Source organism: Bubalus bubalis, chromosome 17, assembly GCF_019923935.1.
Source record: "Bubalus bubalis isolate 160015118507 breed Murrah chromosome 17, NDDB_SH_1, whole genome shotgun sequence".
NCBI classification, from domain to species: domain Eukaryota; kingdom Metazoa; phylum Chordata; class Mammalia; order Artiodactyla; family Bovidae; genus Bubalus; species Bubalus bubalis.
This window is the reverse complement of record NC_059173.1, coordinates 31,661,318-31,688,781: the sequence shown is the minus strand read 5'-3', so window position 1 is coordinate 31,688,781 and position 27,464 is coordinate 31,661,318. Positions and strand designations below refer to the sequence as shown.

The window sequence follows — 27,464 nt, the reverse complement described above, 5'->3', positions numbered from 1 at the left end:
AGTGATTCAAATTGGATCAGGCAAAATGCTTTAAAAATACACTGTTGGAAACAATCTCACATTGGGAAGGCAGTAAAAAGATGGACCTAGAGCCCGTCACACAGAGTGAAGTAAGTCAGAAAGAGAAAAATAAATATATATATTAATGCATATATGTGGAATCTAGAAAAATGGTACTGGTGAACCTATTTGCAAGGCAGGAATAGATATGCAGATGTAGGGAATGGATTTGTGGACACAGCAGGGGAAGGAGAGGGTGGGATGAGTTGAGAGACTAGCTTTGAAACATGTATGAGGTTGGTACAAAAGTAATTGCAGTTTTGGACTGTGAATTTTAAATCATGATAACTAGGCTCAAACACATTTTTATTTATCAAATAGGAACCATTACACTCAATACATTTCTGCCAACTAGAAATAAGTTTGCTTATTCCTGTGGTGTAAAAATTCATGCTTCCAGATTCCACGGAGTCTTGGAAATCATTTTCTGTTTCCTGCTAGTTGTGGAAGCATTTTCCTTGCAAAAGTTGTTGAGATACTTGAAGAATTGGTAGTCAGTTGGCGAGAGGTCATGTGAACATGGCAGATGAGGCAAAACTTTGTAGCCCAATTCATTGAACTCTTAAAACATTGGTTGTGCAACACACAGTTTGGTGTTGCTGTGGAGAAGAAATGGGCCCTTTCTGTTGACCAATGCTGGCTGCAGGCACTGCAGCTTTCAGTGCATCTCATCAAGTTGCTGAGCATACTTCTCAGATGTAATTATTTCACAAGGCTCAGAAAGCTGTAGTGGATCAGACGGGCAGCAGACCACCAAAGAGTGACCGTGACTTTTTTTAGTACAAGTTTGGCTTTAGGAAGTGCTTTGGAGCTTCTTGTCAGTCCAACCACTAAGCTGGTCATCCACTGGTTGTTGTATAGAAGAATCCACTTTTTGTCTCATGTCACAATCCAATCAAGAAATCGTTCATTGTTGTTGCATAGAATAAGAGAAGAGACCCTTCAAAACAATTGTTTTGATTTGTGATCAACTCATGAGGCACCCGCTTGTGAAGCTTTTTCACCTTTCCAATTTGCTTCGAATGCCCAATGACCATAGAATGGTCTATGTTGAGTTCTTCGGTAACTTCTCTTGTAGCTGTAAGAGGATTAGCTTAGATGATTGCGTTCAGTTGGTCCTTGTCAACTTCCGATGACCCGTCATTATGCTCTCATCTTCAAGGCTCTTGTCTCCTTTGCAAAACTTCTTGACCCACGACTGCACTGTAGAGTCATTAGCAGTTCCTGGAGCAAATGCACTGTTGATGTTACAAGTTGTCTCTGCTGCTTTATGACCCATTTTGAACTTGAATAAAAAGTCACTCAAATTTGCTTTGTGTCTAACATCATTTCTGTAGTCTAAAATAAATATAAAATAAACAGCAAGTAATAAGTCATTAGCAAAATAAATGGAGAAGGCAATGGCACCCCACTCCAGTACTCTTGCCTAGAAAATCCCATGGACGGAGGAGCCTGGTAGGTGGCAGTCCGTGGGGTCGCACAGAGTCGGACTTGACTGAATGACTTCCCTTTCACTTTTCACTTTCATGCATTGGAGAAGGAAATGGCAACCCACTCCAGTGTTCTTGCCTAGAGAATCCCAGGGACGGGGAAGCCTGGTGGGTTGCCGTCTATGGGGTCGCACAGAGTTGGACACGACTGAAGTGACTTGTAGCAGCAGCAGCAGCAGCCAAATAAATAAAGCAAGAAATGTGCATTAAAATGATGTATAACACAACCCCATTTATTTAAGAATGTATTCCAACATCAAATGGCAAAGTCCAACAATGTAAAACTGAAATTACTTCTGCACCAAACTAATACATTATGATATGTAAAATAGATAGCTAGTGGGAAGCTGCTGTATAGCACAAGGTGCTCAGCTCAGTGCTCTATGACCCTAGGGGGTGGGATGGCAGGTGGAAGGGAAATCCAAGAGGGATGGGACATATGTATGTATATAGCTGATTCACTTTGTTGTACAGCAGAAACTAACACAACATTGTAAAGCTCCAATAATATACTCCAATAATAATTTTAAAAGGATGCTCTAAGTTGCTCTGCTGCTGCTGCTGCTAAGTTGTTTCAGTCGTGTCCAACTCTGTGCGATCCCATAGATGGCAGCCCACCAGGCTCCCCCGTCCCTGGGATTCTCCAGGCAAGAACACTGGAGTGGGTTGCCATTTCCTTCTCCAATGCATGAAAGTGAAAAGTGAAAGTGAAGTCACTCAGTCGTGTCCAACTCTTAGCAACCCCATGGACTGCAGTCCACTAGGCTCCTCCGTTCATGGGATTTTCCAGGCAAGGGTACTGGAGTGGGGTGCCATTGCCTTCTCCAAGTTGCTCTGTCTCACCTCTAACTCTTAATGCTTTCTTGTAGTCTAAAAACAGAAAGATATAATTTATTTATAGAGTACTGGAAGTTAGGGCCTAGATGGTAAATTGCTTGTTATCAAACAATATTATATGTGATACCCCTGGCTTTGTTGTAGTGACAACAAAAATGCTATTTGTTTTGGTCCTTTCCCACTACTAGAAATCAACAAGGAAGAAAGAGCTTAGGGTTCAGAGCACCATTTAAGAACTGGTTGGTAGATGTGTCTTTACAAGTAAAGCTCTAAACACACTTATCCAACACAACACATGTTGATTTTATAGCCAAAGTAAAATAAGATTAAGCTTTCTCTCATATATAGTGTCATTATATTTGGATAAAAACATACAATGATGACAGGAATAAGGTATAGAGACTTTTTGAGAATTATTAGCTGCTGCCGCCAAGTCGCTTCAGTCGTGTCCAACTCTGTGCGACCCCATGGACTGCAGCCTACCAGGCTTCTCTGTCCATGGGATTCTCCAGGCAAGAATACTGGAGTGGGTTGCCCTTTCCTTCTCCAGTATATGAAAAAAAAGGGACATTAAATGAGAATCAGCTCCCTGGAGAGTTATTTTTTACATTCTCCCTGACCCCTTGATGGTAACTTGACTACCTAGCAAGCACATACCATCTCTTCATATCATTTGATTTCCCTTATATTCAAATCTGTCAAGATAACACATAAAAGGAATCAAATTGAGGAGAAAGGAGTCAATTCATTTTTCATTTTTCTAGTATTTTCCAGCTTATAACTTTTTTTCATTTAACCTACAGTGATGTGGTTGGGGCTCTCTTGCTCACCTTTGGAAAACATTCAACCAGCCCTGGGAGCTTATGTGCCCTGGAGAAAGACTGTGTGACATTTATGGATAACCCCCTGGTTAGGCCCATGACCCCACAGATCAGCTTGCCTGAAGCTAGCTCTGCCAAGGTCCCCTGATCTGTAGACTGTTTCTTGACCAGCACCGTACCCTCTTAACTGTCCAAGAGGCTGGTGGCTCATGGAGCACCTCATCCCATGTGACTGCTTTTATATAAATTTCATAGAAAATTGGCTTATGCTAACTTCTCTTGTAATCACTGCTTTCCAAAGTATGCTTTTTGATGTGAAGTCCACTTACCTGCCTGCAGAAAACAGAGAGGAGGGTCATTTGTCTGGTAGTGGGTTTGTTGTGTTAGCAAGGCAAAACTGATTCATCTCCCTCTGGAAGTAGTGCTGGTTTGGGCGGGGTGCTGGCCCTGGGTGACATTTGCCTCAGTGCCTGGCCCACTGCTGGGTAGTAGAAGATATTACATAAACATTTGTTGGATGAATAAATGCAGGATTTTTGCAACGTGGGCTCAATTTTGGTACTACTTTTTCTGCATTTCTGTCTTAGCAACTGACTACCTAGAGTGACCAGCCCTATAAGATCTGCAAAAAAAAAAAAAAAAAAAAAAAAATCAGGAGGAAGAGAAAATATGGGAGTTTAGTAAATAAAAGAATAAAAGACTTAAAATGACAAAAGAATAGAAATGACAGCCAGGGGACTTCCCTAGTGGTCCAGTAGTTAAGATTCTGTGCGTCAATGCAGGACACACAGGTTTAACCCCTGGTTGGGGAATTAAGATCCCGTGTGCTGGGTGGTACGGCCATATAATTAAAAAAAAAAAAAAAAAAAAAAGACAATCTGTGTCAAGCCATCTTTTGAATTTTGAGTGTACGTATAATCTTCAACTAGACAAACTATTTAATGTGATGTTTTAGGGGGAAATGTGCATTTTGAAGACAAACACAACTGTGTCTGAATCTTAACTTTGCTACTTACTAAAATTCTATGCAGAGTACAATATTTAACCTCTCCGAGGCTCAGTTTTCCTTCACTGCAATGGAGAAACTACCTTTTGTTTCGGAAGCTTGTTTTGTGGTCAGTCATTTCATACAGTGTGTACATGTATGTCTCAACAATAGTAATGACGGTTTTCCATTTTTAAGTATCTTCTAGATGTCTGCATCAGGCTTGGGTGTATCCACTTTTGTGTCCTTAACCCATCAAAAGTACAAGGCTAATATTATGATTTGCGATATACAGATAATTAAATTGAGACTCAGTAACATAAAGGGAGCTATACAAGTTTGCAGAACTGCAAAGAAGAGACTTGAGTTTATATTTATCTAACTCCTTAGCCTAGGCTTTAACTTACCATGATTAATAAATATTATTTTTTCCCTTGCCAAAAAGACATGGAAGTAACCCAATTCTCCCTTTCCTAGTTAATGTCTGCCCTCTATAGGATGGCCGCCCTACTCCCACAATAAACCCCAATAAGTCAAAGTGTTCTGCTTGTTCATTTAGAATCTAACTGCGGGCTCCATATGTGGCGTGTTCTTGGCTATCATTATCGGTTATCACGTCTTTTCCATAGCTTTATTCTCGGTAACTTAAAGTTTTATACTGTAATACTGAAATCCAGAGAGAGTTAGGGAATGCAGTAAACTTTTAGAGCCACTGAGATAACCCAGATTTTCTGGATGTATCCAAGTACAGTGATTTGTATCTTCTGTCCCAAGTAGCATCAGAGATTCTTCTGGCCACGCATCGACATGATGTCAGTGGGAACTCTGAATGTGAAGGGTGGAGATGCTTAGTTTGGATGATCTGCCTGTGGAGCTGTTAACGGAGCTGGGTCAGAAGGATATGAAATTTGGACTTATTCTGACAGTTAATTAAACAAACCTGGCCCCAATTAAATTCTGGCAAGTCAGCCACTTAGAAAGTACTTGTTCTTTGGACATCTTTTAACTTTCCCAAGTTTTGTTTTTACTCAGCATCTTAGATTTTGTTTTTGCTTTCCCTTTCAGATTTATAACCGCCTAGATACACATTGCTGTGGGTTCCGACCTCGGAAGGAAGATACCTGTGTACAGAGTGGACGGAGTTCAAAATGTGACAACCAGGACACTGTGGTTCTAGCCCACATTGTCCAGCGAAAGCAGGACCCAAGACACTTGGTTTTTATAGATAACAAGGGTTTCTTTGACAGAAGTGAAGATAACTTGAACTTCAAACTCTTAGAAGGCATCAGAGAGTAAGTTTCCTGATGTAATAACATCTGCAGGACATTGCATTTCTATTGAATACGTAGTATGGTTTGAGAAGACTCATATCCTATGTCTGATCAATTTAACCTTTAAAGAGAATCTGGGAATGGAGGCCCAGAGAAGGAACCAAACCTAAGGGAAGTAGAAAAAAGGTGCAGCCAGGTTTCACTGTAACTGACCTGTGCAACCTACAGAGGTCCTGCTGCATTTCACAGGCATCATATTGCTTGGCCCTCATGTGAAAATCCAGGTGGTATGAGGTTGGAAGCATGCAGGCATTTCTGGAATAGGAACTAGCCTGGTGGAGGTGAGCAGGTCACAGGGGCTCCATTACCAGGGTGCAGGATGGGGAAACCAACAGACATTCAAATACTGACAAGGCAGGATGTCCCAGAGCAGAATAAACTCAGTGACTTTGATGAACACATGGGAAGTTAGAGGCAACCCGCTGAGTAGAACACAGTAGCCAAGAATAATGGCAGTTCAATTCAGGTAAGAGGGTTCCTGAGCATTTGGAAATCCTTCTGTAGACATAGATTAATGGGGACAAGTATCTTGAGCTTACACTCAAGAAGTATTTGGAAATAAAGGAAACTAAGACATTCCATAGTGGCAGGGACCTCACTGTAGAGTCTGAGATATTCACCCCAAACATGGGGACTGAAGTTACATTTCAGACTCCCCTTCATAAGCACCCATTCATTGTCTTTCTTTCTTTTTTCTTAATTAATTAATTTTTGGTTGCACTGGGTCTCCATTGCTGCATGCGGCCTTTCTCTAGTTATGGTGAATGAGGGTTATTTGTTGTGGAGCACAGGCTCAGTAGTTGTGGCTCGCAGGGTAAAGAGTGTGGAGTCAGTAGTTGTGGTACATGGACTTAATTGCCCAAAGCAAGTGGAATCTTCCTGGATCAGTGATCAAACCTGTGTCCCCTGTATTGGCAGGTGGATTCCTATCCACTGCACCACCAGGAAAGTTCCCTTCATTGTCTTTCAACCTTAGTCAGAAATCAGGGTCACTAAGAAACTGGGGTGTGTGTCTGAGACTTGAAAATAGAAGGGTGCTCTAGTGAAACAGTCCACCAACCTTGTGAGGCCGAGTGATTGCTGGGGACACATGAGCAAGTCTAAAATTGGGAGTAGAACCCAGGTCCTCCAACCCCAAGTCCAGTCATTTTTCTGCAGTAACTTGTGGCATTTCTGCTGTTACTATTTCTCTTGTTAACAAAACTCTGAAGCATATTTTAATAATTCTTCTTAGCACCATGAATTAGGTAATGGGGAATTTTATGTATTTCCAACGCTAGAGTTAATGAGTTTCAGGACATCCATTTTCATGAGTTTTTGCCATGACTTTCTCTATTAATACCCATTCCTTATATCTCTGTGGATGGAAGGTAATATATAAGTGTCTGCTAAGTGTTTGAGGTGAGGAAATTTTATGTGTAGGAAAATTTACATACCAGCAGCATCACTTACTGAGTCGATATTATGGAGTCCTCTTAAATCTCTGAATTTCCTCTTAGAATTAATAGTGCCTGGAGAATCCATCTCTCTCATACATTCATAAAAATATGAGTAACATTTTACTTATGCTTTCAAAGGAGATTTAACCCTAAATGCATTATAAGGAGTAATGGGTTTAAAGTTAAATCTTCTTTGAATATGTAATTTCCACATTCAAAGGCAAAAATGAAGATATCACTAACCCAGATTTATGCATAGAATATTTCCATTAAGCAGCATAGCACAGAGTCAGGTAATTTTTTTGATTTTCCTTTATGCAAGGATTAGACACTAAAGAGATCCATGAATGTAGTGGTTTCATCTTGTACATTCTGCCACAGCTAAGTTAGTTCAAGGGCCAGAGAATTAATAAATCATGGATTATTAATACTTCCTATAGCAAAAATGCTTAATTAATACTATGGTTACTAAACTATAAAGGACATGTCTTTGGGGGTGCTCAGAGCATCTGATTAACATTATTTAATTTCACACTTACTCAGACTCATTAAGCATGTCCAGCTCTTTGGCCTTTGGTCTCTCTGCAGCATCAGAAATGCTGGAACATATGGACTGCTGTATTCACGCCCCCTCAGTGCCATCCCCAGCTTGATCCACTGACATTTGGAAAAGATGCTTAGAGGACTGAAGCTCTTGGCAAACTGTACTCTTGGAACAAATATATATTCTGTTTTAGTTTTTAAGGAACTACTAAATTTACTCTTAAACCCCAGTATTTGTACTGTACTTTCATCAGCATTTTAATGAAAGCTGGGAGAGAGGCCAAATTGGAGATTCAGCAAAATGTTGCTTATAATTTTGAACGAGAAATTTTACTAAATCCTTTAGATAATGTATGTGCTGTATCCCTGCCTTTATTATTTCTAAATGAAGAGCAGGAATCATAATGCCCTTCTTTAGGTAATTCAGCAAGGATCCCTCTAAATTGACCTCAGGTTTTCCAGAGAGGTGCTTCCTTGTAGAGTGCCCTGGCCCTCAAACCTGAGTTTTGCTAAATTTATTTGAAAATAAATTAATATTAGGGCTTAATATAATGTTTCCAGATTCTTAGAATTTCTGAAGTATTATCTGAATAAAAGGCATTTCAGTCTTTAATTAGGCATTTTGGTGTGACTTCTTTCTTTACACCACATGTATTTTGTATAATTTCTCATTAAGTTCATTCATGCAACTCTGCTTCAGGAAGAGTAATTTACTGAAATTGTCAGCATTTTTTTGCTTCTCATATTTTCTTGCATATAATCTCATGTTAACACTTAGGAGGATAGGATTCTACTCAACAGATTAAAGTGGTTTCTTATGGGTGCTGCTGCTGCTGCTGCTAAATAGCTTCAGTCATGTCCGACTCTGTGCAACCCCACAGACGGCAGTCCACCAGGCTCCCCTGTCCCTGGGATTCTCCAGGCAAGAACACTGGAGTGGGTTGCCATTTCCTTCTCCAATGCATGAAAGTGAAAAGTGAAAATGAAGTCGCTCAGTCATGTCCGACTCTTAGCGACCCCATGGGCTGAAGCTTACCAGGCTCCTCCATCCATGAGATTTTCCAGGCAAGAGTACTGGAGTGGGGTGCCATTGCCTTCTTCGCTTATGGGTGCAATGGAGTTTAAATTTGAGGAAAGTACTTTTCCAGATTATCAGAATTCTTGCTAATTCTGTCCCTCTCTTTGCCTACATATAATGGTCTTAAGTAAGACATTGGTATGTCAAGTTCTCAGTGGTATAGAAAACTCAGTTCCTTTGAAATCTCTTCTTCTAGTATATAATTATTGAGAAGTGTAAGCTAGATGCTGACAGAAATGTTTCAATCCTCAAGATATTATCTGATAGTATGATTTATACCAGATTAATGACTGGCTGAACCACTGGGCAGGGCATAATATTTCCAAGCAATTACAAAGAATGAAATATCATTTTCTCTTTTCAGGTTTCCCGAATCTGCAGTTTCTGTTTTGAAGAGCCAACGCTTACGGCAGAAACTCCTTCAGTCTCTGTTTCTTGATAAAGTTTACTGGGAGAGTCAGGGAGGTAGACAGGGCATCGAAAAGCTAATTGACGTGATAGAACAGAGAGCCAAAATCCTGCTCACCTACATCAACGCACACGGGGCCAAAGTGTTACCTATGAATGAATAAGAAAAGGTCTTCTGGCTAGCGGTCCAGTCCTTTTAGAGATGAGGCAGTGGAGATGAATACACAAAGAAAATGAATTTAATCTAGTAAATATGATGAACCTGAGCACAATAGCAGTCTTCAAAAGCTTTTGCACATATACTGCTAAGATGTATCTGTTTACATTTTCCTTTAACATCATGACTGGGAGTCTCAACATCTGAGCACAGAATAGTTGCACTTTTGATCCCAGTTAGTTGTATTAAAGCATCTGTCACATCAGTTAACAGGATAGTATGAACCAGAAGTGGTGATTCCTTTAATAAATCAGGTTTGATGCCATTTGCTGGTCTAACCAAATACTAATGGGAACAGTTCTGGATATCTTTCTATTGTTGATTGTTAGAACAGACAGCAGTTTCAACACTACCCAGAGGCAACTCTATGCTGGAAAATGTAGGTGTATAACCTTCAGAAACTTCAGACTCTATAGTAATTTTAAGGAGAAATGTTGGTTTATTTGTAAAACCTCCAGTGTATATTCTATTGTATCTAAAAATGATCAGCCAGCTTTGTGATCCTCAACACAAGAATCCCATTTTCCATTCCCTTTTGGAAATGTATTAACATTTTGTTATCAGTATAGAAACCTACATCTGACAGTTTATACATTAGGTAGTTTTACTTTCTGTTTTGGTCCAACTTATGTCTGGTGGCTTAAACATTCAATTTTTAGGTTTGACGTTGCATATGTGAAACTACGCTTATTGAGTGTCTTTTGGTTGGGCGGATGTTCTTTTTACATTTTTTGTCATTTTTACTAAGGATAGGCTATAATTTCTGCTTATTTCATAAATAATAGTGGATTTCTTCAAGTTTGTTCTTTGTAATTATATTTAAACAGAATTAATTGATATTGTCCAGATATTGACAATAGGACCAGATATTGAGTGTGTTTGAGTATATTGTTTGACTTATTCCAATATGAAAAATAGGAGCAAAATAATTAAAACCCAACTCTGATAAGTTCTCCTCAAGTGAAATCACATGACTAGAAATGGGAAATTGGAAGATATTTAACCTCAAACAATTCTCTCTGAACTCTGTTGTTTAGTCACTAAGTCGTGTTCGACTCTGTGACCCCATAGACTGTAGCCCTCCAGGCTCCTCTGTGCATGGAAGTTTCCAGGCAATAATAATGGAGTGGGTTGCCATTTCCTTCTCCAAAGGATCTTCCTGACCCAAGGATCGAGCCCATGTCTCCTGCTTGGCAGGTGGATTCTTTACCACTGCACCACATATCCTTGGAGGCATCTACATCATGGTGTTTGATAGATGTTCACATAGAGATTTGAAGTCTTGAACAAATGGCTATGACAATCCCCCCTCACCTCTTCTTAAGAAGCTACTATACTGACTTCTTTCAGTTTAAAAAAATAACTTAGGAATATTTATAATGCATTTTATCCTCTGTTTTCTCAGTTCTGCATATTATTCCTAAAGTGCATCCCATTTTCTGTGTTCTAATAAGGGTCATTCAGAATCACTGAAGATTAGGACTACTAAAGACAGTATGATAAAGGCTAACCTATCTATAGATTTTAATTTATACAAATATTTGAGGCAAAGTGACACAATAACATGTAGATTATAAGAAAATGTAGTCAAAGGAAAAGGGAATCATTTGATCCTCTAATTATAACTTTTCTAAGCTTACATTCAGGCCCTACTTTTTAGCACCCTCACTTCTCAGCTGACCCTTAGAGGGCTGGCCTTCAGACCATGCTGTCTTCAGCGTTCCCTCCGTAGCCCTGAGTGCGCCTCTCCCACCCTCCGCCCCATACTTTCTAGGTACATGTGGACTCTGCTGAGTCTCCACTGCTACCTGCTGTATTTGGTCTTTTTAAGATCACTTTGTGTCTCAATAATCAGCATATTAATGAGAATTTGGCCTAACAGAAGTCTGGAGATGCAAACTCTACATTAAAATAACTCTTTGTCAAGTTGCCTTATACCTTGTCTTATCTAGGTGACATATTTGCATTTTAATATGCCTTTCATGGAATATACCATCTTGTCCAACTTTGTGATACTGGTGCTGGAAATCTCAGGTTCCTCAGAAGTGGCTTTGATTTTGCATCTTAACCTTTACCACTTCTGGACAACTTGGTCCTCCAGCTGGTGGGTCTCATTGTTTATTTGCCTCCAGTTTTTCTGAAATGCAAAGTATCAAATGACAGGTCCAGGATCACATGTTTAATTTAGTCACCTTTGCTTTTTAACAGTATATGTTGTTTTAGGCTCAGTGGATAATTCATGCTATATTATTTTTGAATGATGGATGACTTGAGGCCAGGCTTTTCATTCTAATAAGTAATACTCTTCTCTTACTGAAACAATGAGAATACTCTGCCTTGTAAATGTACTCATTAGGCTGCAGTTTGGTTCACATTGCACATTATGGGGTTTATTTACAATTTGATAAATTTAAAATAGAGCAGTTTAAGTAGGCAGACATTCAGAAGCTTATTCTTGTGTGATTATTTTTTTAAAGTGATATTATGAAAATAAATACATATCTTAAAAATATGTCATACAAATGTTAAAAATTAAAGATGTGTGTTTTTTATTTTGTCAGTCTTTTTGTTGTTGTTTTGTTTTTATCTTGTTTTATAGGTGAACTGCTTTTCAGAAGTGAACTCTGGGGGAGTGTTTGCTACCTTTATCCATGATAAAAGAAACAATTGAATAGTCGAGACTTATACTAGACTGTGTTTGTGTATGCATATATTTGATATCATTAATAATGATATTATGCCTTCCCTTGGTGTACATTTAGCACTCTTTTAGGTGGTATGCAAATTACTTAACAGATATCATAAATTATAAGAAGATACTAATTTGGGATTTTCTTTGCTTGATGTGAGTCTTACTATTATATTTAAGGCTTGCTTGGTAGCATTCATATTTATTAAATTTATTAGGCACCTGGGGAACTTATTAAAATATAAAATGTCTTAGACTTATGTTCAAAATATTTATAATCTCTAAACTTCTGTAATAGCCTGTTTATACCATTGTGCTTTTAGATATATGGTAAATTATATCCAGTGACTGAAATAAAATAACCTAAATGTAGGTTCATCTATATATTGTCTTATGAAATTCTAATGTTTATCTCAGTACAGATTAAATAAGGCACATTAGAGCACTGGCCTGAAAATATGATATGGAAATGGTATTGATACATAAGTCAAATGAAGATGATGAAGGCATTCTCTAAAGAATAAATAATGTTATCAAGAATCAGGAACTTTCATGAATGAAAGATGATTTGACTTGTCAGAAAAGGTATTGGACACTTGGAAATAGCCCCAAGTATTCTTTCAGTGCAATGCTGGACTTCATTTTGTATTGAATGGACTATTTAACAATGCTCTAGGGCAGAGGTTAACTTGTAGATTTTTACCCCAGGGAGATGCAAATAATTTCTGTCTGGTGGATAAAACAATCCTACCCTAATGGCTTTACAAATTATTACCCTGTTGGACACTAACCAGTTTTTTTTTTTAATTTGTCCAATAATCTTATCTTAACATTTGCCTGTAAACAGTTAGCTTTTGAAACATTCTTGAAATCGTAGTGTCTTCTTACTAGTTTTCTTATTATTAATTATTTTAATAAAATCTTTGAATATGTTCATTTTATATTTGCATAAGAGTTGGGGTTTTACCTTTTTGAAGATTTTGGCTTAATAAACTTTTGACTGTAGAGTCTTATAATTGTATTTACTTGAGTGTCGTGATTTTAAAATTTTGAAATTTTAACAACTTTCAAAACAGAGTCACATAATTTAAAAAACTGAATGCTACCATTTGATCAACAGCTTAAGTTTATTTTCATTTCATCCTTTAATTGATTAAGAATTGTTAGTTGATTATCTGCTTGAAAGGTCTGACTCAGATTACAGGCAGATTACAGATTACAGATTACAGGGTTACAGGCAGACTTTGTTTTGCAGTCTAAAATGCACACTGTACATGAAGGAAGTCACAGAAATCCTTTCTTATACTAGCATTGCATATAGTTAAATTAGTTCAACATTTTGTTTTTCTTCTTAGAAAGGTATCTTTTTACCCTCATGTCTCCAAAGTGCATTTTATTTGTTTATAAAAACATACACAGTTTTGCATGCATTAAGAAATTTGTATGCATCTTCTTAAAAAGTAATATGTGTTTCTTAGCAGTGCTTGTCAAGATTTTTAAAGCTTTTGAGACAAAGAGATTAAAAAAACCTTTCCTTGTCAGGGGCCTTTTTGTCATGCTGCAGAATAGCCAGCTGAGCTATATTTCAAAAGGCAAACTGGGCTGCAGGGAGTGTGGCCAGTCACTAAATGAGACTGAAACAGCTGTGATTTTGCAAGACGTGCCAACATTTTCTTTAGCTCCAGGACACCAGACATTATCTGGCTCATAAAGTACTCTATGTTATTGGCTCAACTTCTGTTTAGGAGAACAAGAGATCTTGTTCTATATCCTCATTTCAGGCCCTCAGGAGTACTAAAATTTGAAGTCAATGTTATTTTTTGGCCATATAATACTTTAAAAAAATAAACTGCAGTTCACATATCCTCTCTAACTTGGTGAGAATACTTTACAGTTAAACTTGCAAAGTTTAGGTCATTCATAAGAGACTTTTGAAAAATGTGTAGCATCTCCTAGGAGAGAGCAGTCTTCTTCTCTCTCAATCAGGTAACAAGTGACAGTTAAAATACAGGACTTTCCTGCGAGTTTCACTGACAATTATGGCAGTACTATTTGTGTCATTTCCATCTTACTGTATTGTTAGTTGCAAGCAGAGAGAATATGTTTAAAAAGAAGTGACATGGTGGCATCCAAAGTAGGAAGTTCCTAATTAAGGACTTAGAGTCCTAATTAAATTGTTATGTTGGCCCTAGACTATTTACCAGATGCTAGTAGTAACAGGTCTCCAAGTTGTGACAACCAGGAATATCTCCAGATATTGCAAACTGTCCCCTGAAAGGCAAAGCTATCACTTTAAGGTTCAGAACTACAGCTTTAGTCCATTGATTAAAAAAGGACCCCCCTGCCCCACTATAGAAGGTAAACCTTTAATTTTCTTTTGTCTTCTCACATTCATAAAGATTGTCCGATTCTTCATATTAGAATGGGTTGCCATGTTTTATGGCATCAATCAGATTCCCAAGAGGTTTGAGGGAAGGGGTCTAGAAATAAGCCACATGAAAATCATGAGGACGAGACACCTTGGGCTCATCAATACAAATTTTAGGTGAAAAATATATCTGGGAGCCTATTATTAGAGTGAAGAACTGACTCCATGTTGCATCTGTTTCTCTCACTTTAACCTTTGCTTCCCATTTCTTTTGTTCATTAAAAGGATACTGTTTATACATAATGGCCTGCCTCAGGGAACCCTTACCCCTCTGCCTGAATGCTAAACCAAAATGTTTTGTTCAGGACCCTGTCCACTTGTGGATGGCTACAGTAAGGAAGAAATTAACACCCCTTCCCTGAGGCTGGCCATTCCAGGAGATATTTGCAAGATTAATGACCTTTTTACTTTTCCTCCTCACTTACTCCCATCTTTGTTTTATAAAAGAACCTGGAATCCAGACCCCAATAAGATGGTTGTTCTGAGACATTAGTCTGCCATCTTCTCAGTCTACTAACTTTGTATTCCTTGCCTCAACACTTCATCTTTTGGATTTACTGGCCTGTCGTGCAGTGAGCAGAGTGAGCTTGGACTTGGTAGCAGTATGATAAATTAAACATCAGGGCAAACATTTTGGGTTGAGTAGTGGTAAAAGTGCTTTACCTTCTTCTGTCTCTGGGGCCAGTATCTGTGTCCTTTGACATGAAGACTGGTCTGTAAAGAAGGCATCCTCTCCTCAGGACCCTAACATTCCTAGGAACCTCCTCCCCTACCTTGACAGAAGATCAGACATTGTGGCAGGTGTTTCCTTGTTAGCAGGTGAGGAGAAAGAGAAATGAAGTGCATTAGAAAGAAACATTAGAAAGAAACTAATACAGTTATGTAAAGTTTAAAAATAAAATAAAATTAAAAAAAAAAAAGAAAGAAAGAAACTGTTGGGCCAGGGTGCAGTTGCAGCCAAAGGACAAAGCATAATCACATGGGAAATCTAAGAAAAGGTTAGAATATCAATATAATAGACCAAGTAGTGTCACAGGAGCAAAGTACCTTCAAATCTCCATGGCTGGAAACCGCTAAGTTGGATTTCTACTGGCAAATGTCCATCCCGGCTTGGCAGGAAGGCTTTGCTTTTCATAAAAACTGGAGGATCGAGCAGAGGAGCAGCCTGGATGTTTCCATTGCTGTGCCTGAATGAACGGAAGTTCTGAAGGGCTGGTACTTTCAGTTACAAGTCATCAGACAAAGCAGTTTGAGAATCAGGAATGAACTATCTGGTGAATAACATTGGTAACTACAGTGGATGGTGAGAGCTATTAAACAAATGGTGACTCATTATATTTGAAGCAAATACAACCTACATCTTATTTTGTCTATCCACCAATCCTCTTCTTCTGGGGACCTGGAGCCCACTGTGTCACTTCCTCTCTGTCAGGGCCCTCAGGCCCTATTTGAGAGGTTCAGGGATGTACGTGTGATTTCCAATGGGCAAACAGCGTCTCTTTATTTAGCTTCGTTTGCTGTCATCATTGATTGGTTCAGAATTGAAGGTCTGGCTGACTAGGAGAATGTGCCTCAGAATTTTAGATCTGGAAAAGATAAAAAACAGAACTAAAGTACTAATGGACAATATTCTGGAGATCTTAGTCAGACTTTCTTTTTTGTGAGCTGACAACAGGGGTAGCTGAGCCCATGGTCTTGTTGCTTCTGCTGCCTTTGTTGCCCTGGAGATGCCTTCCAGTTCTTTCCTTGAAACGGCTCAGTATCTTTCATTGATTCACCTTTTTGCTTCAGGTTAATCTAGGTTGATTGTTTTTCTGATGCTTGCAACCAACAGAAACATCTCTGATTTAGGTCTTTTTCTAAGCCAAGTTTAGAAAGCATGTCATGAATTTTTCCAATGACAGATGAAGATGTCCATGCTCTTAGATGCTCTTCCCCTACTTCTTTCCTTCATGAACTCACTTCTGAAATATATATCATCATGCTCACATTGTTAATCTTCTTACTGTTTACCTTCTAGCTTCCGCCTCTCACAGGTGCCTTATTGCTTTGTGTGCATGGATTTCCTGCCCGCCATCAATTATAGCTTCTGCATTCCTGAGGTCTTTGTTTTTCCTCCTTCATCTCTTTGCTGACACGTTTCTTCATCAGATGATTATTACAGACTTACTCACGAGTTCTATATTCACAGAGACATCCTCATTTGTGAATAACAGTATTTTATTGATGTGTTTAAACAACAGCTTGGTGATAGGAAATTTGGATTTCATTTTATTTTCAAAACAAAATGCCCCTGGAGGTTTGTAGACATTGCAAATCTATTATTTGGCTTTGAACATTACTAATAAGATTTCTGAGGTCACCCTGCATTCCTCTAACTTGTAGGTGTTTTGCTTTACAAATTTTGGTGCACATTGTGTTTTTTCTTCATTCTTTAATTTTAATAATTTCTCAAGACATGTCTTAAAGCTAGTCATTCTACATCAGATTTTCCTAGAACACAAGGAATCAACATATTTATATTTTCCTTCATTTCAGGAATACTTTAACAATATATATTTGGATATAATTTGGTTCTATTTGTTAGGTTTTCAGATAAAGAGATATGTATGATGTGTGTATGGAATCTGCCTCTGAATTGTATTTTCCTTATTCACTTAATTTTCTCTATATTTTTCCTTCACAAAATTTACTATTTTCTCAAAGGTTTTCTTTATATCTCTGACTTTATCTCAGCAGTATCTATCCTATTTCTTACTGGTTCTAATTAGTCTTAATTCTTCTAAATGAATTTATCTTCAAATTTCCTTTTTAGAAAGCTCAGTTTTCATTTTCTGCTTCTATACTAATTCTGTGTTGATTTAAAAAAAATTTTAATCTTTTTAGGTGAAATAGTTTTTCAAAGAGTTTTAGAATTTTCTCAGAGGCTGTAGGAAATAGTTTCTGAAATTTTTCAAGTAAAATTCAAATGAAATGAAGTTAAAATTGTATTTTCTCAGTCACACTAGCAACATTTTAAATGCTCAGTAGCCATGGGTGCTTTAATGGATACTCTGGCCTCATCTCAGCACAGGTGGAGGATGCTTCCATCATTATAGAATGTCTACTGGCTAGCATTGCTGCAGAGCACAGGTGTCTCTGTGTATTTTCATGTGCCACCCTCAGCAACAGCTGCTGTTCCCCAATCTCTGTCTCAACCTCATCTGCCAGGTAACACATCTAGGTTAGGGTTTTGTCTCTGTCTTAGGCAGCTTGGGGTGCCATAACAAAATGCCATAGACCAAGAATTTACTTCTCATAGTACTGGTGAGGGGGAAGGCCAAGATCACGATGCCAATGGGGCCAGTATCTGGGGAGGGCTTTCTCCTTGGGTTGCAGATGGCCACTCCTTGCTGTGTATTCACAGCAAGGCCTTTTGGGGGTGTGCAGGTGGAGAGAGAGGAAGCAAGCTCCTGGGTGTCTCTCTTCTCACAAGGGAACAAATCCCATCATGAGTGCTCCATCCTCACGACCTCTTCTAAACCTCCCAAAGATCCCCAGCTCCAAATACCATCACATGAGGTTGGGGCTTCAACACGTGAATTTTAAGTATGACACAATTCGTTCTATAGCACTAGCCTTTCGAACTTCACATCCTTTTTGCATAAAAGATGCATTAATTCCACGCAAACAACCCTCAAGTCTTAAATTGTTTCTGCATCATCTCTAAAATCAAAAGTTCAAAGTTTTATTTATTTTTTTAAAATTTTATTTTATTTTTAAACTTTACAATATTGTATTGGTTTTGCCAAATATCGAAATGAAATCATCGAAGTCACATGTGTAGGAGACTTGAGTTATGATTCATCCTGAAGCAAAATTCTTCTCCAGCTGTGAACCTGGGAAACCAGGCAAGTTAACTGCTTCCAAAGTAGTATGACGGGACAAGCATAGGATAAACACTACCATTCAGAAAGGGAAAAATAGGGACGAAGGGAGGAGGGAAAAGTTCCAAGCAAGTCCAAAACCTAGAAGGGTGATTTTCATTGGCTCTTAAGTCTTGAGAATAACCCTCTCTGACTCTGTGCCCCACCTCTTGGGACCAATGAGGTGGCAGCATCATCCCCACAGCTCTGTCCCTGTTGCTGTCTGAAAGGGTCCTGCTCATGTGATGTCTGGGAGGGCAGTGAGCGGAGGCATCCTGGCCCAGTGAAAGCAGAAGGAACTAGTTCTGGCCCCCGAGACTGTGGTGAGAGTATCAGCTCTGATGGTCTCTGAATCACCTTCAGCATCATCATTCCATTTCCTTGAGGAAGAGGGTACCTTCATAACTAAAGAGCTTCACAGTCCTGTGTTGTAGAATCATGCAGGCTGGGTAGTCCTGTGATTTGCAGTTAGCGAGTTTGACAGCCTTTCTTCATTCTATCCTGCTTTCTCTGTCCCTTTGATTTCAAAATGGCAGTGTCTTTGGTGATATAATCCCATTTTCTCTTTGTTAGGTTTCTAAGACCCTTGTTTATTTTCAAAGAAATCTGCACTCTGCGTTCTGCTTTTGGTGATGGTCATCTTATAGCTTTATATTAGGCACATCATTCTTTCCCTTTTGCATCTTCTTCATTCATTTCAGTGGTTTCTGAATAAGAATCACATGTCTTTTATCCCTTGTTATGTTTTTTTAATGAGTTTTTCTGTTCTTAAAGAAGAGAATCATTTGAGAAAAAAGTCTGTTGGGGTGGACTGGAATGTGTGTTGGGGAGAGGATGTGGAGACATGATCTAAAAGCTCTAGAAGTTACTTAGTTACAAAGAAATCAAGAAGTGAGGCAGGATGGGTCTAAGTTTGAAGTCGTTTTCATACATAATTGTAGGCCATTACATAAAGATTTGGAGGGAATTAACTAACCATTCTGAGAAAACTGTCATGGCTATGGGAGATAACATGAAGAGATATTCCAGAAACACCATGCAATAGAAATAGTCTGCTCTGGCTTAGATCCATTTTATGCACCTGTAGTCATCACATCAGTAGTCATCTCTAAAGGGAGCTATGTTTACCAGAGAAGCTCACCTGAGTTTGTATCATTGAGAAAGATTCAGAAGGATTGAGGAACACACACACACACACACACACACACAACACACACAGGACAATAAATCTAGATAAAGAGGTAGATTGCTTTTCTTTCTTTCTTTTTTTGGTAGGGGGGTTTCCTTGATGAAAAGGCTGATTTCACAGTTGATTCAAAACCAAGTGATTTACTATTATCAGAATTGAGGCTTTTAATTTAAGTGAGGATGCCCCAAACCATGAGATTAAACCACATCTCAGGATTTTCTGGTATAATTAGCTCTTGACTGGTGATGACTACATAATTTTTTAACTTTATTTCTTTAAGGCTTTATTGAGTTGTTCATATGATAACTATTTCTTGAGTGCCAACTATGTGCCAAGCACTGCCTTAGATCTTGGGATTTAGTAGAGGAAAATAAGGGATCACTTTTTTTCAGCAGCTTCCTTCTTCAAATCTTTGATCATGAAACTGTAAAGGTTAATATCTGTCTATATGTGGTAGAATAGAAATCAGAATCATTAGCTAATTTTTTCACACATAAGAAAAACTAATTTCATATAGAGTTCCTTTAGCCTTTTCTTTTTGTTCTTCAACTGTTCCTACTAAAAAAGGCATGTTATTTTTCAGATATATTTATGAATCAAAATCTCTTATGTAATATCTCAAATATCCTTCATGATAGCTCCAGCCAATGCACTTTATTGTCAGGAATTGTGTGTTTTGTGCCCTTGATGCTCTGTTCTTCAATTTTATCTTTGGTAAAAAAAAAAAACAACAAAAAAACAACTCCTCAAATAAATCATGACAAGGACTCTGGAAAGAAAGAACTTGCATTTATGCCAATCTGGGTAGCATGCTTTCAGATCAAGGAAATGTTCTAAAATCAATATTCAAATAGCATATTTGGCAAAATGTTCTGCCCTGAAAAGAATGGGTGACATTTTTTTGAAGAGAAAGAGTAATGGGAACCAGACAGCAAAGTTCAAGAAGCCAGTTCCTGTAAGCCTGCTACCTTTTGTTGCAACATCATCCCCTTCAACAGCTTTCAGTGTCTTAGATCTATTCCTCCATTATCAGTTGTATTCCTCTCTTTCCATTTTGTTTTTAGTGCATTGCAGAATCGCTACCTTCTATTTTGTTTTATGTAAAAAGCCTCTTCAATGCAATGTCTGACTATCGCAATCTTTTTCTGCCATATGCAGCCATTTCATCCATGTAAAACCTCCAGTGGTTCTTTCCCTTTTCCATTAACTCAGATTTATCCTCTTTCTCTGAGATACAGAGATATAGCTCTTGATATTCTGTCCTGTTCTCCTGCTTCCCTTAAAGACTCTACCCATTTTTTTCCCCCTCTCATCTTTTTTCTCTTAAGAAATGCATAGCTTTGTTTCTACTGCCTGGGACAACGACAGCTAAATCAGCTTTGTCTAATGAATATCTTCACAAACCTCTTGTTTGTCTTATGTTTCAGCTCTTTGAAAGTTTCTTAAATAAATACTGGATACCATTTGAATCAACGGAGAACAGCAGGACATAAAGAGGCAAATGAGTAGAATGAGCACTTGGAGAACTGTTCATTATGTAGGCTCATTTGGTATCAATTTTCATTTATATTTTGAAAATGATAATCTGTGAGTTATAGAAGGTTGTAACAACATAGATCTCCTAATTTAATAATTATAGCTACCCACCAGTCAGAATGGCCATCATCAAATTTCTACAAATAATAAATGCTGGAAAAATATGCTGGAGAGGGTGCGGAAAGAAGGGGACACTCCTACAATGTTGGTGGGAATATAATTTGGGGCAGCCACTATGGAAGCACTGTAAAAAACTAAAAACAGAGCTACCATATGAGTACAGTAATCCCACTCCTAGGCATATATCTGGAGAAAAGCATAACTCAAAAAATACATGCAACATAATAATGTTCATAGCAGTTCTATTTACAATAGCCAAGACATGAAAGCAATCTAAATGTCCATCAAAAGTTGACTGGATAAAGAAGATGCAGTACATACGTACAGTGGACTATTACTCAGCCATAAAAAGAATGAAATAATACCACTTGCAGGAACATAGATGGACCTAGAGATTGTCACACTGAGTGAAGTAAGTCAAAGACAAATATATCACTTATATGTGGATTCTAAAAAAAAAAAGTCTAAATAAATTTATTTACAAAACAGAAACAGACTCACAGACACAGAAAACAAATTTATGGTTACCAAAAGGGAAAGACTGAGCAAGGGAAGAAAAAATTAGGAAATCAGATTATCATATAAACATTATTAAATGTAAAATTGATGATCAACAAAGATCTACTATATAGCATAGGACACTATTCTGTAATAACCTGTATGCGAAAAGAATCTGAAAGACACTGGACAACTGAATCACTATGCTGTACACGTGAAACTAACCAAATATTGTAAATTAAATATACTCCAATATAAAATGAAAATTAAAAAAAAAAGTTACCATATCAGGTTCACACCTTGAGGCTGCTATATATACTGTGATATACTTCAAAAAATAGTATCTACTTTAGTCCTCTCCACTCTATCTGACACAAGAGAAAATTAAAGAATGAAGTTAATAATTTGTCCAAGAAAAGCCAGGAAATGACAATCGGAGATTCATATCCAAATCCACCCAACTTTACAAGCTCTGCTTGTGACAGTCAGGCCACATGGCCTACACAAGTCCATCCAGGACTCTCCACTCTGTCACAGTGACTCACTTCCCTGAGAGAATTTGTATCACTTATGCACACCGAGATTAACTGAAACCTTGGCCAGGCGCTGAAGTGGAACCATTGTCTCACAGCCATCTAATTGAGAAGATTAGAAGAAACAGCCACTCAAGTTTTTAAGTGTCCCTCTCATGTCTGGTTCTACTCAAGCATATTGAAATAACAATGACCATTTTCCAAGATGGGTACCTACTCTTTAAAATCGTTATCTTCTTAGTCCATATGTTTGGACTTCCTGATTCACAGGAGACAAAGAGAATTTCAGCTCAGAATTGCAATCTCAATCCATTTGCCATGATGCTGAGTTACACAGAACTCGGGCACATGTGAAATAAATACCTCTTTCTGTTCCAAGCCTTGGTGAGCATTTTTCTTGATGCATTTGGATTCCTCGGGTAAGAAAATCACAATGTAAAGCCATTCTTTACATTCGATGTTGTCAGTTTGAACAAAGGGCTGTGAGATTGCTGTGGTGTGAAAGCTGGCGAAGTTCACAGAACAAAGGAGGGCAAAGCCCCCTTAAAATCACAGCATTCCACTTCATTTTACTTTGTGTTGTTATGTCGAAAATTGAATTTGCTAGTTTGCAAGTAGATATAATAGCCAGTTAGAGCTTTGTTCAACTGATTAGTTAGTGTGTTTTAAAGCGAGAGATTGAAAAAACAATTAGCAGATTTAAACTCATATAAAATCAGCTCTATTCTGGAAACAAATTTTTACTTTCACTGAGAGGCATATAAAAAAGTTTATTTTCATGATCAAGAAGTGATACTTTTAAATTTTTTTAACATGGCTTTGATTGAAGAATTTTCTGGCATTCCTGTTGCCAGTTGTATGAATGACAATACTCTTAAAAATGATATTAAGTCCCCACCATATATTTAACACTCCAGTATCTAACTGGTTGGTTTATGTGGAATTCTGGAACTTTTATATTGAGGATTGTGGAAGACTGAGAGTTAAAAATAGACATCTCTCCTTTTATTGTTGTGAGCAGATTTTTAAGCACACTGGACTCTCCAACCTGACATCTATCTCATCATGAGCATGAAACCATGTCAAAGCTCATAGCCGGGGGGCTATCTGAGCCTGTAATGCACAGAACAGTATAAAATCCATGGCTTCAGTCCAGTGTTTTGTGTGGGAGATAAGGTATTGTTTTAGAATATTATGTTCTTTCTTATGAAGATAATAGGCTATCAAAATCTGTTCCAATGCCATATGTAAATATGAGAAGCAATACCTGAAGAACTGGTCAGTCCAAGACCCATTTTAGAAGAGGCTACTGTTGGAAAACAAAGCTCCATCAATTCCATCTATCAAGATATGCATTCATACAGCACTGATTTATTTTTATTCATATTTTTCCCTATGTCATTCGCAAAAGGACTTGAAGCACCTGGTTTCACTTGCTCCCAGCTGAAGCTAGAAGTAACAAAACACTTATGCTATAAAAATGCAAATGATGAACTTTTGGAAGCTGAATTTTTACCCATAGCAAATAAAGATTGAAAAATTGAGTGATTCTTCTGAAAAGTTTGGTGTATAGGACCTCACAAAACAGAAGAAAATCAGCGAGCTTTTTAGGACTAGGGCAATTGATGTATTAGGAAATGGATGAATGTGTGAGAGAAATGTAATCAATGTCACAGCGGCATTAAGCTTCACCAATGTTAATATTAGCTTTGAGATTAAAGCCAAAGGCTTTATCATATAGCATATATAAATAGAGATTTAATGCACTATATGTTTATACATACATAGAAAATACATATTATGTTTACATATATTATATACATAGATATGTATATATAAAGACACTGATGCTGGGAAATATTGATGGCAGGAGGAGAAGGGGGCAACAGAGGATGAAGTGGTTGGGGAGTATCACCAACTCAATGGACATGAGTTTGTGCAAACTCTGGGAGATAATGAAGGACAGGGAAGTATGGTGTGTTGCAATTCATGGGGCTGCAACATGACTTAGAGACTGAATAACAAACAACAACAATATATTTAATACACACAGATGCATAAAATATATACATATTAAATACTCACATGCATGTTTATATAAAGTATGCTGTGCTGTGCTGTGCTAAGTCACTCAATTATGTCTGACTCTTTGCAACCCCATGGTCTGTAGCCTGCCAGGCTCCTCTGTCCATGGGGATTCTCCAGGATAGAATACTAGAAGCGGGTAGCCTATCCCTTTACCAGGGTATCTTCCCAACCCAGGAATTGAACCCAGGTTTCCTGCATTACAGGCGGTTTCTTTATCAATTGAGCTACCAGGGAAGCCCTATATAATGTATACACTCATGCATTTATGATGTGCATAGTGTACATATATGTATCTACATTATATAATGCATTAACTATTTAGTAACTGTGTATAACATTTCATAGCATATGTCCGGGCATATATACCAGAAACTTGAAGTCATTCTAAGTTCAAGATCCTAAGAAACTCTTCAGCTGGTGTTACCAAGTGACCACTCCTGGTTAATTTCTGGTATGTATTAATTAATTCCTTCAATAAATATTTCCTGAACACCTGCCATATCCTCAAGTCCAAAAAGAAGTACTGAACTAAACAGATACGGTTCTTGACTTTTTGGAGCATATATTTAGGGAAGAATAAGTATAATAACATTGAAAATTGCAGTGAAAGTTGTGAGCAGAGAGCTGTATTACTGATTAGGGCAGAAATGAAGGCCCCCAGAGGAAGGGATGTGGAGGCTGAGGTCAGAGGACTAAGAAGCAGTTACCCCAAGAATGGGAAGAAGAACATTTCAGGCAGAAGCATCAGCACATGCAAAACCTTGAAAGTGGAAAAATATTCCATGTCCTCCATAAAATGAGATAAAGCTCTTATGAAATATGGCAAATGAGGGAGAGACACTGCAGGTGGATGACGAGAGTAGAGGCCAAGATCATGCACCTCTGACCCAAAGACCTTGCTAAGGAATTTGGATTACATCCCAGGTTTGGTGAGATCACTCTGGAGTCCGTGTGGAGAATGAGTGGGAGACAGGCAATGTTGTTTTCCTGAAAGTTTTACTTTTGCTTTAGGTTTGAAGGATTCATTAACAAAAGACACCACTCATTACACACACAAATAGTTTTAATTTTTTATAGATGATCATTTGAATTAATTTAAATATGCAGTCATTAAAAGAAAAGAAATAGAAACAATAGAGAGAAGAAACAGCACATACATCACCAAATTGGGCCGACCAATATTCCTCAAACAGCTCTGTGAAGTCCCTCGTTAATAGCAATCTGGAGTCCTAACTGGGAAAAGTTCCTGAGTGGCGGATCAACCCCATGGGTGAGACTTCAAATTGCAGTTTGTGGGTCTCCTGCTTATAATTCCAGGCCACAGACAGATATCATCATCAAAATTGCATGCAAAAATGCAGCTCTAGTTTTACTTCAACCTTTTTGCAATGCTATTTGTTTTACTTTGTGAGTCATAGGATTTTGTTAGACCTTGGGAGTTGACTAGACCTCCAGGGGCTCAAGAATTGTAAGACCCACTTCATTTCTTATCTAGAGTGCCATCTGATTTGCTGTTCTTGTAGGCATGGAATCCAGGCAGTGTCCAGGCAAGTCAGAGTCCTGCTTTCCTGTTTCTGAACTTGAACATGACTTTTTCCATTTTAATTTTTCTAACGAATGTGGAGGGAGGGGAGATGGGACAGAAGGCCACCCAGCAGTTCCAATGAGAGATGGTGAACCATTATAGGGAGTGGAGATGGAAAATTAGTGAATTTAAAGTGTTTAAAGTGTATCTTCCATCTACCAGATGGAAAATGATGTTTTCAAGAATGACCACAAGGTTTCTAACTTGAGTAATCAGGTTCAAATGTTGCCCTTGACTCAAATGGGAACTATCCAGTGAGAAACAACTTTGGTGAATTAAAAAAAAAAAGAATATTTTGTTTGACAGAAGTCATTGTGCATTTGAGTGGAGACATTAAACATAGATGTGAGGTGTGAGCTGGTCAGGGCCTTTCAACACTGGTGTCATTTGAGATTTTGGGTCCAGTTAACATCTTGGAGACTGTAGAATGTTCAGTGCCATCTCCAGCCTCTACACACCATATGCCAGTGACACTCCTCTTGCTCTGACAATCAACCTGTCTGCAGACATTGCCAAATGTCCTCAGGGGTAAAACCACCACTGACTGAGAATGAATGGCTTAGAAATATAATTGGGAATTGTCAAAATATGGATGAAATTTAAAATCCATGAAAGCAGAAGAAATTACCCAGGTGCTTTCAGTTCCTGCAAGATTGAAAAAAATATCCATAAAAAGTATCAAAAAATGCAGAATTCTTCCATTAGGATTGAAATGTTTGATAAAATCTTTCTATCAGAATGTAACATTGAGAATATATAAAAAAGAAAATGCCTAGGCAATGGTATTGAAAATAATATAAAATAACTACCATTCAGTTCAGTTCAGTCGCTCAGTCATGTCTGACTCTTTGCGACCCCATGAATTGCAGCACGCCTGGCCTCCATGTCCATCACCAACTCCCGGAGTTCACTCAGATTCACGTCCATCGAGTCAGTGATGCCATCCAGCCATCTCAGCCTCTGTCGTCCCCTTCTCCTCCTGCCCCCAATCCCTCCCAGTATCAGAGTCTTTTCCAATGAGTCAACTCTTCGCATGAGGTGGCCAAAGTACTGGAGTTTCAGTTTTAGCATCATTCCTTCCAAAGAAATCCCAGGGCTCATCTCCTTCAGAATGGACTGGTTGGATCTCATTGCAGTCCAAGGGACTCTCGAGTCTTCTCCAACACCACAGTTCAAAAGCATCAATTCTTTGGCGCTCAGCTTTCTTCACAGTCCAACACTCACATCCATGCATGACCACTGGAAAAACCATAGCCTTGACTAGACAGACCTTTGTTGGCAAAGTAATGTCTCTGCTTTTGAATATGCTATGTAGGTTGGTCATAACTTTTCTTCCAAGGAGTAAGCATCTTTTAATTTCATGGCTGCAGTCACCATCTGCAGTGATTTTGGAGCCCAGAAAAATAAAGTCTGACACTGTTTCCACTGTTTCCCCATCTATTTCCCATGAAGTGATGGGACCAGATGCCATGATCTTAGTTTTCTGAATGTTGAGCTTTAAGCCAACTTTTTCACTCTCCACTTTCACTTTCATCAAAAGGCTTTTTAGTTCCTCTTCACTTTCTGCCATAAGGGTGGTGTCATCTGCATATCTGAGGTTATTGATATTTCTCCCGGCAATCTTGATTCCAGCTTGTGCTTCTTCCAGCCCAGCGTTTCTCATGCTGTACTCTGCATAGAAGTT

At 38.3% G+C, this 27,464-nt stretch overlaps 1 protein-coding gene across 2 annotated transcripts in view; it reads left to right on the top strand.

Moving 5' to 3' along the window:
* GASK1B (golgi associated kinase 1B) overlaps positions 1 to 12,919 on the top strand; it is a 72,115-nt gene extending 59,196 nt beyond the window's left edge. For both annotated transcript variants that reach the window (XM_025267969.3, XM_006074045.4), the window contains exons 4-5: positions 5,259 to 5,485; positions 8,949 to 12,919. In XM_025267969.3, coding sequence (XP_025123754.3) covers positions 5,259 to 5,485; positions 8,949 to 9,156 — 435 coding nt within the window. In that variant the 3' untranslated portion in view covers positions 9,157 to 12,919. The remainder of the gene's footprint in view (positions 1 to 5,258; positions 5,486 to 8,948) is intronic.
* Positions 12,920 to 27,464: the final 14,545 nt, after the last annotated feature.